Raw genomic sequence first — 13,632 nt, 5'->3', positions numbered from 1 at the left:
GATGCTTGGTCTGGAAGCCGGGCCAGCAGCGAATGCTTTCTGCTGTCCTGAAGAAACTGTTTTTGGAAACTCCTTTGAGAAGCCTTTCTGTTCAGGAGCTAGTCCACGAGCAAAACCGCGTCAGGATGGCTGGGAGAAAAACCATCTGCTTGATTTCTAACCCTCTAAGAAAGCAGCATCTAAAATACGTTGATGTCCAGTCATCATAGGGATCAAGGTCAGCTGAGCAGCTTATGCAAACGCACGGGTCTCATGCAGTTATCCTTTGTGTTTGAGTTCCGCAAGCTCAGACGTGGGACAGCTGTCACTTAAGGAAATAAGATTCTGTTTCCGTGCAAAAGCAGACCTAAAGCTGGCCATCAAACAATACGCTGCATGTAAATTATGGCTTAAGAGGTTAATACTTATCTCCCAAATCCTTCATATATAGTGACTTTGTTGCCCTCGAGCTGACTGTGTTGTTGCCAAATTACACCATTTGAAGACTTGTGTCATGCGACAAAATAAAATCCAGCTGGAAACTGAGAATTATTTTTGTTTGGTATTAAAATCATAGCTGTAAAACAAACTTCCAGGTAGTTGGTAGATAAAATACTCAGTGCTGGCTCAACTCCTTCTTTCGATTCAAGTATGTTGAGGTTGCATCCAAATTCAACTAGTTTAGTGACAGCAATACCAGCACGTTAAGCATGGTGGAAAGAGTTGTTCATTTCTTTTTAACATGGAGAACAACACCAGACAAAACAGTGAGGATGCATGTTGGGCAGGATTTTGTCTGCTGTGTTATTACAACAGAATCCTTCACATCCATGAAGCCTGTTTGTGCACACAAGTGCCTGCAGATGATGAAGTAGCGATTCTGTGTATTGTTCTTCCATTTGGTTTAAGGACGATGACGGACTGACAAGCAGAAAGCACCTGTGGTGATCCAGCTGTTTGTGAACCGTTGCATCCAGTTGGGCAGATGTTTTCAAGGTGTGTTTCCTTAATTCTAAGCTGACAAATCTAATTACAGTTAGTCTAAAAAAATTAAGCTAAGTTAGAGTAGAAGTTGAAAATCAGATTGAAATGAGTCTATCTATCTATCTATCTATCTATCTATCTATCTATCTATCTATCTATCTATCTATCTATCTATCTATCTATCTATCTATCTATCTATCTATCTATCTATCTATCTATCTATCTATCTATCTATATATCTATCTATCTATCTATACTTTATTTTATTTTATTTATTATTTTTTTTCCAGGAATTGATGAGCTGAAATGTGAAATGTGTGGCCCGTGTGATTCACGCTCCTTCTCTGCTGAGGTCCAGCCACAGGAAGCGCCCAACAGCACCTCCCGTTTCCACACAGGAGCGCACCAGTGCGCTGGAACGTCACGCGTGGAGAGAGAGACAGAGAGAGAGAGAGAGAGAGAGAGAGAGAGAGAGAGAGAGAGAGAGAGAGAGAGAGAGAGAGAGAGATCCGCTACCCGCTGTGAGAGGAGAAAGCACCTTATACAGGATCTGTCGCCGCCGAGAAGGATGCTTCTCCTCTCAAAACTTGAATTCCTCTCAATGCTCGCGATGCATCTGGATTAAGTCGGCGCTTTTCGCGGCAGGGCTCCGTTTTATCTGTGCGGAGGGAAAATGAGGACAGCCGTCGGTTTCCGTGGATGATGGTGTCCCGCGATGAACGCAGGTTGGTCGTAAATCTGTAACGTCGTTGCACCGGAGGACAAACTTTTAGCGCTTCGTGTCTTGAGTTTGGCACACGACAAGGGTTGGCGTCAAGTTGTGAAAGTTACTGTTTTCTATGTGTTTTGTTTTTTTGGGTGGGGGTTTCCCAGTGAACATCAACGTTAAACAATTTTGAGGTGCGTCAACGGAGACATTGCGCCTAATAGAAACATCAACTGATTTTTGTTTCTGTTTTATCTAGGGGATAGATGCGTTTTCTCCTGGTAAACATTGTAGTAGGATGATGGTGAATGGCTTGTACGGGTGTATGCAGTTTGTGTGTGGGTGTGTGGGTGTTGTGTGTGTGTTTTAATATCCTGGAATAACACTGAAAGCCTTGGAAGAGGACTCAATAGTGTCCATCTCTTTGGAAATTATGAGAAGAAATAGAAGAGATGTACAAGGATTTATGTTTCGATTGGATTTATCAATCCCTGTCTGGAAAAATAAAACTGTGGTGGATCTGAATGGGAGTGTGTTTGGAAGTGTGTGTTTGGGAGTGTGTGTTTGGGAGTGTGTGTTTGGGAGTGTGTGTTTGGAAGTGTGTGTTTGGGAGTGTGTGTTTGGGAGTGTGTGTTTGGAAGTGCTGGTTCTGCTCCCAAACCCGAGAAGCTCTAGATTATCAGATTGTTTCTCAAACAGAATTGGGATTACATAGCTGACCTGAAGCTGACTTGGGACAGTTTATCTCTTTTACATTGTCCAAATGTGAACATTTGTGCGTATTACATTGTTACAAATGTAATTGTTCCACTGTAAATGATATGCTAAGTAATGCTAAGTTTTTTGGGGGTTATTTTTCTTAAATGTTTAAAAAGATTTTGGTAGTTTTTAAGGAAATGTGGCTGAAAAAATTGTTACTCAAAAAAGAAGGGCAATTAAAGATAACCAAACAAAATGTTCTGCTTGTGCAAATGATTTGCAAAACTTGATGCTGCAACAATTCATTCTTGAGAGCCCCCTGCTGGTGTGAAAGCCTCAATCAGCTGCTCATGTCGCAGATGCCTTGGACCGGCTGTGCTTTTCTTAAAACACTGAAGAATCCAAAGCCTTCGTCAAATCAGGTTTTAGAAATCACATCCTGGACGTCTGACATAGTCGAGGTTCCAGTGTCTGTCTCTTCCTTTTGTTTTGCAAAACGTTTATTTTAATTGAATTCTTGTTGCATAATTCATATCCTGTTGTTCGCAGTTGGGTGCTTTGTCAGACTGGGACCCGTGTTTTTTTTTTTCTTCTCTTTCCCTGTTTTATTGTTCTTTGGCGCACTCAAAGAGTCCTTTCTAGATGGGGGAGGGAAGCATGTGGTTGTGCGTGAGAATCGTTGAAGAATTGGGAGAAGGAAGTCCATTTGTGCTGTGAAAATGTGAACTCCTCAAGAGGTTTTGTGGTGGAGTGACTGGGGGGGCTTCACTGTTAATGTCCTTCCCACCCAGAGATATCCTGTCTGTATTTCTTCACAAAAGTTCAACTGGACCCGATTTAACGTTTGAAACCATCGTTCCAATGTGTCTTAAGTAAAAAAAGAAGAAGAAAACAAACAATGTTCTAGGGATTATTTTCTTGAGATTTTTCATAAAAGTAGAAAAAGAATAACCAGAAGCCTTGTTCCTTGCAGACAGAAGGAGCGAAGATAATACTAAGGAATAAGCAAAGGGCATGCAGGGTTTAATAGGATGTGCGTCAGGACAGGTACTAAATAACAGGAAGAGACCTGGGGTGTACACGCTTTGTTAAGAATGGGTGTGTGTCGTGACGAGTCTAAATTTTTATCGACAACGTTCAGTGCAGAGAATGTAAATTTTAAATGGAAACTCGGGATGAGGTTGTTGCCAGACAGACTTGTTGAGGTGAGTCAATGCGAAATGTTAAGAAATGGCTCCCTTACCTGTAGTTTCTGAACATCATATCACAGCGAAAACTGATTTAATTCTCCGAGTGGTGTTAGGTTAACAGAGAGACTTTGTCATTGTAACTGATTTTGAATTTACTTGGGACTATAGAAAATCACTAGTAAGTGAAACTGAATAAATTTATGTTAAATTAAATAATCTACAGATTTACAAGATGCTTCATCTAGAAATGATCAAATTCAGTCCACATTTCGTTATAAGGTAATAACAGAGCAATTTAGTTGAAAAATATTTGTTGGGTGCCTGTGCCGCCCCCTGACAAAATGGCCCCCCGGGCAGTGAGCCATTCCACTCTTTTATAGAAAGAAACGGTACTGTTAAAAACTGGACTTGTTTTTCCTGGTACCTTAGTTTTTGATAACTTTTTCTTGCAGAGTCAGTCAGCCACTTTATGCAGCGACACTAATGTTGTTCAGTGAAGATTACAACAACAAACATAGCAGCAGTCTCTAGTAATGCTGTAAATTATTATGCTAACATTTACGAACGTCCTAAGGTTATGAACATCTTTTTGTTTGACAATTTTGAAAATTATCCCCACTAGCTGTTAGCCCCCCACCATTCTGAGAACACAAAATGACATGGCGTGCTGCAAGCAAGAGAACTGTTACTGATGGTGACGTAACAGAGCATCTTAAAATCTGGAGTATACCCTTAAGACTCTTGTAATTGTAGCTTATGAGGCTTTTTCCGAAGACATAAGTACTTTTGTTGATGTAGTCGTTAGGAAAGTTTGGATCCTAGTATGTTGTGTGTGCTGTCCTACCACAAATCCCCAATCCACTTATGCCACTTCCCATACGGCGGTGATATTGTCACGCCTCTAAGTCCCCCGCAGCTCTGCTGATTTTCCTGCTGATAACGTCCCTTGGAGCTTTCTGCTGGTCGCTGACATCTGCATTGGACGCGGCTTTCTTTAAAGGGTCAGTTCAAGATTTATGAAATGAGGTTCTGTTCATTGGTCCGGCGCGCTTAAACTAATGACCGGTCCGAGGAGGGGCTGTAGTGGGGTCGGGGTGGTTATTCTTGGATGATGGAGACGAGCGACATCTTAAAACAACTCTAATCTTAAAAAAAACGTGGTTTTGGTGAAGCTGTTCAACCATTAAATTGTCTTTAAATTTCAGTGGGTATTTTCACAGACGCTGGTGACTGTTCACATGGAAAACTAGTAAAGTGGTTTAAATATCAAAAATCGTTCCCCACTTTCAGTGAATGGTGTTTTATTGATTTTTTGTGCTAGTTCTTTTTATATCCATTAATATAACTGCAAACAGTAGATGTTTTGTTGTGACACACTGCATACATTTATTTACAGTTTAAAACAATTATTAGTCTCTGTAAAATTTACCACCCAATTCAGATGTGAGAAAGGTTAAGCATTAGTAAAATAATATTGATATTAACTGCTGTGATATTTGTTGCTGCAGGGAAGACATAAACTGCTTATGAATGGCTGTCAAATTGACGCATTAGACGTAAAACTATGTGGCACATAATTATCATTGTAAAAGAACAACAAGCCATATAAAATCACAAAACATTGTAAAAATATGATTTGTGTCGTGCTAACTTTGAATTTTCTCCCATTCTCTTCACACAGAGTTTCACAATCCACTGCAAGTCCCTCGACCAAGGGTCCGCAGTCACCTCACCATCAAGGTGCAGTCAAAGTTGACATCAAAGTCATGGCCCCCTGTCCATGGCTTGAAACCTCCTGTGGCCCCCAAACCCAGGCCTCTCTCTCAGTCTCACCTACAGGGAGACACCCACCATCAGCACAGGCTCAGCAACGGAGAGCTGCCTCACACTGACGGGGAGACTGGAGATCTCCTTGAAGTGACAAAGGGGAACCACAATGAAGAGGAGAGACAAGAATTAGAAGGTGGGGTTAGTGACAACAGCGCAGGAGGGAGTGACAAAGAGGCCACGGCAGAGGGAGAAACCGTGGCAGGAACAGACGGAGTAGACGTGTTTGATAAAGATGGAGATGTGGACAGCATAGCCTCCGATGACACGATCAAGGCAGACGATTTGATTGACGTCGCAGAGGAAGAAACCACTGACAGTGATTCCGTTCAGCCTGAAGATGGTGACCACACTGATGATGAGAGCACAGTAATGTCATTGCGTCCTCCGGCAGAGCCAGAGTATGAAGAGGTAGAGAAGACGGAAACGGGCTATGACTCTGCAGAGCACTTAAATGAACAAGAGGTGGAGACACATCTTGAGCAAACACAATCCTCCAGTGTTGGTGGTGAGAACGACGACTCTGGACTTCTTGAAACAAGCATTGAGCTGCCAGGTAGCTTTTTCCCAAATGAGGCAGAGTTGGAAAATGGCAGATTTGCATACGGATTCAGCATGCTTCCAACTGTCACTGAGGAGTATCCGTATGATTTGATCGGCCCCACTGATGATGCTAGCGATACGTGTGAGTCGTGTGACACGGCTGAAACAGGGGACACAGAAGTCTGGCAGCCAGAGCGAGCCACAAAGGACCCCTCTGGTTGTTTTCGATTCACGTCCAGCACAGAAGACGTGTTCGGGCCTTATTCCGTCATAGAAGCGGTTCCAGAAGATATGAATAGCACGGCTGATCCTGAGTGGAATCCCGGAGAGGAAGATAAATCTTCATCAGCAAATGAATCTCAAACCCAGGACGCCTGTAACCAGGAACCTTACTACGTGTCATCAGATGACGTGGACAAGCTCGAAGATGAGCAAGCCAACTCAGAACAGCTTCACAATGAGAACGCCATGGAGCAATCTTTTCAACATAAAGACAAAGTGAAAGACATTGAGTCAGCTGATGAGTATGCGGACATTGATGATTCAATCTGCCTAAAAGATGACAACGCTGAGCAATCCGAGTGCGTGTCATCAGAAGATTACGTCGAGATAGGTGAAGAGGATGAGGAAGAGGAGGTGGAAAAGAAGCATATCCGAATTAAGAGTGCAAAAGAGAGGACTGCTCAGCGAGAACAGGCTTTGCGCGGGCAGAGGAAAAGCTGCCAGCCTCGCCTCAGGTTGTGCAACATCACAGTGCCAGCGGACTTAGATCTGGGCTGCACCCCAGAGCTCACCAATCGGGTGGTGTTTGCTCACACCACTGAAGCCTTTGAAGAAGACATTGAAGAACTAGACTGCCATATTGTGCCTTACTATGAAGACACAGACTCAGACAGCGATGAGCACATATATGTAGAAGTTGGGTTTGAATCAGAAGGGGAAAACTTCATGCCTCTTGATCGAAAAACCATTGTCACACGATCAAGGTCTTACTCTGGGAAAGTCTCAAATTACGTGCCAGAAACTGTACCAGAGGAAACAGGGACAGAGACTCATGACTATTGCACAGTACCGGAGGATAAGAGCAGTGAACCTTTCAGCCCCTCGGAACAGCCAGCAGTTAATTGCATAACTCCATCTACAAAGTCTCGTCGCTTCTTGCTCTCTTCTCGATCTGCCGATGGTCCAGGATTATCCTTTCTCACTTCAGCGGAGAATGACAAATCACTTCAGAATGAGATCAGGATAAAGAGAAAGGATGACACTTTGTCTCTGCCATGCGTCATAACATCCTCTGGTAGCTTCTCTCAGCGTAGCCATCAGTCATCAAGTGGTGTTTCCACGCCAACTTCTTTAGCGGACATACCTCCACCCTTTGAGCTGGTTCCAATCACCAAAAGACCTGTCACTAAGAGCTCACCATCCCTCCTGATCCAGCATGAACCGAGTGAAATGCCCAAGAAGAAGAAGTCCTCATTTAAGCGTTTTCTGGCGTTCAAGTTCAAGAGGAAGACCGACCCAAAGGGTTTCAGTGACGGCAGTGTCCGCTCTTCGCGATCCTCCTCCGAGTCCAGCCATCACGGCGTGAGAGTCATAGAGCTTGATCGTCGAAGCAACGGCAGCTCGCCTCAGCTTCAATCTGCCATGGTGAACCCCCAGCAGCATCCATCAAACCTGCCATCCTCTCTTATTCTCTGCAAAGATCCCCACAGGAGGAAAGGAGACTTCAAAGTTGATGGCAAAGGCGTGTCCAGAGTGGAATCCTTTGAGGAGCGCTCTCGCCGCTCCATCATGCCTCTTCCGATGACCAAACCTCGCTCCATCTCATTCCCCAGTGCGGACACCTCAGACTACGAAAATATTCCAGCCATGAGCTCTGACTATGAGAACATCCAGATCCCAGGAAGACCCACCAGATCCCACACGGTCACAGAATTTTTTGAAAATCCAAACCGCACCATAGTGGTGTCCAATGAAAACGATGGTTATGTGGATATGAACAGTTTTTCTGGGATTGACAGCAAGTCTCAGACATTGAAAGCAGACTCTGAAAGGTAGGAACGAAGTATTTCCTTTAATTTCTTTAATAAACTAGAATCAGGTATCCTAATTAATGAACAAAATCACAGCTTGATCTCACAGATCTTTCACAGGATTTTTGGCAAGCCTTCTTCTAAATGTCCAGGTTCTCAGTTAGCAAAGCTGACAGAATATTTTCTTAAAAGTGTTGGGATATGTACTCTCTTTGTAGCAAGGGTTTTGGGCTTTTTCCTATAGTGTTTTTCTTGTTCATTCATGAATGTACACCTGACATGAGGCAAAGAGGACCCTACCCTGCTCTAGTCATTGTTCTAGGTTCTTTTATAGTCTTTCAAAGAGCACTATAGTTCTATAGCGCTCTGTAGAATGTACATGATAATTCAAAATAATTTTTGTACCGACTCGTGGAAACAAACCATGTTTCTATTTGAGAAGAAAACAGAAAAAAATGCCTAAAATGTCTCTCTCTCAGTATCGGTGAAGTCTTAGGAGATTAATAGTGGGATTGTAACCCTTTCCAGATAGATACTGGAGGTTTGTTTTTATTTCATTTGTTCTTTCACTTTTTTTACACTGGGAAATAATTTATTGAGCCTATTCTATGTTATCTGTCATAGAGTATAACAGGTATATAGGTGATTTCTTGATTGTACCGTTTTGGCAGTAAACAGTCGAGTGTAATACAATCGAAGCTGTGTTTAATCGTAGTTAATTTATGGTTTAACCTGCCTGATGATCGCTTTCTCACGAAAGCCCATTTTAATTGCATATTTTTTCCCTTTTCTGAATTTGTAACTTAAAAGTAGGCTTTTGTATTCACTCGAGTTATCTTTACATAATATAAAGTTTTGTCTGATAATCTAAAACATTAACTGTGGCCCAAAAAAAAAATGTAGATACAATCCTATTTCAATGCACACTATACAGTCAAAATTCTTTAAGAGCTAACATCCTAACACTTAATCCCACTGTACTCAACCAGGTGATATTTGTGAACCTACCTGAGAAACAAGCAGCCTGGGCGGTCAGGCATCACTGGCTTCAAAAAGACCAACAGCTCTTCTGAGAAAACCTGTCCCTGTTTTTTTTTCTTTCTTTTCATCATCATTTGATTTCGAGGTCACATCTGGTGGTGCTTTTTCCATGCAAGACTGATGTAGTAGAACAGGTACAGGCAACGAGGTAGCTCAGCGAGTGCAGCTTCTGCACATTTAGGGAAAGTCATTATGGATGCAATTAAAAGTGACAAAATGGGCGAGGGGGGTTCTTTCACACGTTGAAGTGGTGGAGGACAAGCGAAAACGTGAGAGCACCAGAGGAGGGAAAAGTGTTAATAGAAAAAGGCAGATCAATATGAAAACAAGGTTTGTAATGATAAAGTGGAATAGTGGACTATCTTGCGTGAACAAAGGAAAGACAAAAGAAACAGTTCTGGTGTAATTCCTCTTCTATGCCAGACACTTGACTTTAAGAGGGGGATTCTTTATTATTAAAATGGCTTTCTCCTGGTTGCTTCTCTGTCACTGTCCTCTTGTGGGTCTGCAGGGTTTACTGCAGTGTGTGATGAAGTGTGGAAACACCATATTGAGACGGTACAGAAACATCTGTACCATCAGGCTCTATTCACTCCAGAGTACAGCCTGAGCTTGGAGTCATGTCACAGATTATAGCTACTAGATTTAGGTTTGAAGTTTGAATGGGACATTTTAACAATATGAACAAGTTTGCACATGATTTTTGTCAGTCTGATTTTTGGGAAATCTTTGAACTGGTATTTCTACCTGAGCTGTGGCTCTCTGCAGCTCCTCCAGAGTTGCTATGAGTCCCTTTAATTGTGTTTTAAACCTCTTTGCAACTTTATTTCAAACCTGTCTGCTGTGTCTCCTATTTCTTTAAGGTGCTGTTTGTGCACTGATGTTCTCTAACAAATCTAATTTCATTTAGAGGCATCAAAAAAGGGTGCTAAATACTTTTTATCTTCAGTTTGCCATCCATCAATAAAATATCTTCAGTCGTCCATAAATTTAAGTCTTCCACCTGTGCTTTAGTCCTCCACCTACAAGGCTTGTTAAACTTTCTCTCCCATCACTCCTGCCTCATTACTGACATCATCCATTCTCAAGTATCCAGAGTCAGAAAGCGGCACGCCCCAGGGCTGTGTCCTGGTGCCACTCTTTCTCATTATTTACCTTCTCAATCTTGGCAGTAAATTCAGAAAATGTATCAATTTCTACTGCTATGAAGATTACATCCAGCTCTACCACATCTTTATCCCTGCTCATCCCTTTCATAATCTTCTTAAACTTAATCCATATAAAACTGAAATAAATCTTATTGGCACAAAGTCCACCATCTGCAAATGTAACAAATTTTCTTTATCCACTGTCCTCCTCTCACCACAGGTCAACAGTCTTTGTGTCATCCCAGCATCCTCCCTTTCGCAGCTCATCACCCACTCTGCTTTCTTCCACCTTCGTAATGTTAACCGTCTCCATTCCTAATTTACCGCCACTGTTGTTTTAGACAATGACAGTACCCACTTTTTTTCTTTTTTCTTTGCACTAATGTATATGCGTTATTGCAAAAATGGTCAAAAACAATGGGCTTAAGTGACTGCTAACTTCAAATGTTCAATATTTAAAATTTTCGGACAGAGAGGCAGCTATGTACGTACTAATATTTTAACAGTGTATTGATTGGTTTCATCAGTACTTTCTTGAACAATCGGCCCTAGAGAACATTCATGATCTTGATGTAACCCAAAATGAGTTTGGCACCTATAAGCCCTACAGGCTGTTATGTTTCCAAGGCGCTCTTATGTGTCTAAGCTTTCTGAACCTTCCCATTTCTAAAGAGCTCTATACCTGACCACAGCAGATGCTTTGTGTCTCAGTGATGGTATCAGTGCGTTTCGCTTTGTGCTTCAGCTCTCACACCAGCAAGGATGCCAAAAAACATATCAGTCTTTCTGCTTTTCCTTTAGCAGCATTCCCACCACCGAGGTTCCTGTTACCAGGGTCACTCTGATTTGCCTCAGGGCAGATATTTTATTTAGGTCGATAGAATATGTATTTGTGCAAGAGTTTACTCACAAAAAGGCATTTCTCTGCCTTTGCGAGCACATGTAGCGCGAAAGCCTTCGAAATCTCGACACTACCGCAGTCCCAGTCCGCGGAGATGACGATGACAGTGATTTATTAAGAACACATTCAACCAGGCGCGGTCAAAGCTCCGCGGAGAAACAAGTTGATTTTTGTGAGGGAAAGGAGCGGATGGCCTCAGGGAGTTTCTCAACAAACGCCTGCAGCCGCAGACGTGCATTTTAAGGCGAGCTTACAAAGCTGCTCTCCGCCATGGTTGCCCCTGTTTCTTGTGGTGTGATTAATGTACGCCAGCTTTAAGATGCCACATTAGCAAACACATTCAGACTAAGCAAAGAAACATGTTCATTAGCGGCACACTGCAGTGTAGGATGAATGCAGAACAAGCGCTGTGATTTAACCCAATCCCAATCAAGGTGTGTTATTGTTGTAGGTGTGTGTTGCTTATTATATGCGCAGTACGTGTGGAGTTACACCTCTGTGCTGTTTTATCAACTAGATGATGGTCCAGCTGAGGATGCTGTCTCAGCAAACCAGTCCCATTGGAAAAGCCAAATGGTTACAAATGGGCACAGGAAACCAGCTAATTTTAGCAAAGAAAGTTCAGGATTTTTGAGCACATATAATGTTGTCCTGCTAATGTGTAGCAGAGTTGTACATCACTCTTCCAGTTCAGCAAAAAAACCTCTTCAGAATGATGACAAAGCCCTGGCATGGCCTTTAAAACGGCACCTCCACCCACTGTTGTTTTAGCATTAGTAGTGATGAGGGAGCCATCTTAAGTACATTGTTGTTCTGGGTGGTGCGCTGTGCAGCGAGGCGGTGGGCAAGGCGTGTCCCTGGTTCGCCAGGACCGGTGCCAGTTGCTCTGAGGTCGTTAACAGGTCATCCCAAGGGAGGAAGTATCCAGCCCAGGAGCTTCCCACCAGCCTGTTTACAGGAAATGCGGGATAAGGGTGAGGTGCTGGTGGGAGGTAGAGAGGCGCAGAAACGGCTTGACAGGTAGGACGAAACGGGAGGAATGGGTTCACCCCTTGCGGGGTGAGGGTTTTGCTTTCCCTTGGAACAACAGCATGAGGTGTGGTCCAGTCAGGAATGTCAAGTCTGCTGTCGCTGTGACTTGAGATTACCAATAACTGCTGCAGTCTCTCTTCAGGAACGAGCCAACAGATTTATGGGTGCTAGATGTATTGTTGCTAAAGGGTGAGTTCATGTCTGCTATGATTTGCCAAACCATACAGTGCAGGGCTGAAGCTACCGCAAACAATCCTCTGGTCTGGATATGCCAGACGAGCACCTGACTCTACAAACTCGTTTGCATGTTCCCTCATGATCGTCAGCAATGCAACTATTTGCAGCCTTTTTGCCTTGCTATTAATTATCTATAACAACAAATGGCTCAAATGTGGCTTGTGACCCTTTAGATAAGCTTTACCTCACAAACAATCTTTTTAAGGTATAGTTCTGGTTGAAAACACATATGGTTAGCTTTTTTAAATCGCTTAAAGAGCTAACCTATATTCTTTGAAATGACACTTAAACATCAGGAACCCTACAGACCATTACTGCATTCTGTTTGTACTTAAAAGTGTCGACTGTGATGTCCCTCCTGAAACTGAAATCCCAGGAGGGAAAGCTGGATTTTTGGGGGGTCTCGTTTGCAATCCCCAAAGGTGTCATCCGTTATGTTGTATCGGGTTTAAACCGCGTCAAAGACTCAATAAAAAGTGTTTAAGTGCGCCTCTTACAGCTTTGGTGTCATTATATCAATCACACTGATTGTACTGTACAGCCTCCGTCAGTGAAAGCGGTTTTTACAGTAGCTGAATATTTAAAGAGCAGTTCGGTTCTCCCTGCCTTGGTAATCACAACTCGGAGTGACATTACACCCAATTTCACTGCGTTTCAGCTGCAAGATGATTTGATTCAAAACTTTAATCAAAACTCTCTGCTTTGAAATTTCTGAGGTTGTGCTGGGATTTGATTCAAGTACCTTATGGATTTAGGATCAAGCTGGTTTTAAAATAATCAGTATTGGGAGACGTTGACAAAATTCCATTCCTGTGATTAGACCTTTAATTATCGTACTGTCAGGTGTTACTGTAAGTCTGCCTCGCACCATGGAGCTGTGCAGCAGCAATTTCTCAAGCCAGTTTCTTTAAATTATTGGCAGTTTGTTTTTTGTCAGTGGTTGAAATTGTGAGGAGTCCAGCTTACCATTAATTTGCTACATTTTCTTTTTATAAAAATGTAATATATCTTGTATACATGCATAATCCCGGTAGATATAATTTTTGTTCTGGTTCTGGCCAGCATTGCTTTTCTGCTCACAATTAGTCCACCATCTGTCACATCACTTAAACTCTGTAAGACTCTCTGCTGTGAGGTTTTCTCACTATATGCCGTTTGGCGTGACCAAAAATGTGACTTAGAATTAATAGTGAAAGGAAAAGTAAGCAAAATATTGTCATTCAACCTATCGCTCATTTGGTTCAGACACCGAGAAAAAGCAACTGTTACAGCTAATTACCAAGAGTGAGGCCTGCAGGAGCAGTTGATTAAT

General features: G+C 42.5%; 1 protein-coding gene across 2 annotated transcripts in view; it reads left to right on the top strand.

Moving 5' to 3' along the window:
* Positions 1-1,427: 1,427 nt before the first annotated feature.
* The window catches only part of fgd5a (FYVE, RhoGEF and PH domain containing 5a), a 37,816-nt gene continuing 25,611 nt past the window's right edge, over positions 1,428-13,632 (top strand). For both annotated transcript variants that reach the window (XM_055026958.1, XM_055026957.1), the window contains exons 1-2: positions 1,428-1,688; positions 5,240-7,982. In XM_055026958.1, coding sequence (XP_054882933.1) covers positions 1,679-1,688; positions 5,240-7,982 — 2,753 coding nt within the window. In that variant the 5' untranslated portion in view covers positions 1,428-1,678. The remainder of the gene's footprint in view (positions 1,689-5,239; positions 7,983-13,632) is intronic.

This window comes from Poeciliopsis prolifica, unplaced genomic scaffold (assembly GCF_027474105.1).
Source record: "Poeciliopsis prolifica strain line A6 unplaced genomic scaffold, Auburn_PproV2 SCAFFOLD003, whole genome shotgun sequence".
NCBI lineage: Eukaryota > Metazoa > Chordata > Actinopteri > Cyprinodontiformes > Poeciliidae > Poeciliopsis > Poeciliopsis prolifica.
Note: the sequence above shows the minus strand (reverse complement) of the source record. Positions and strands in the feature narration are given on the sequence as shown.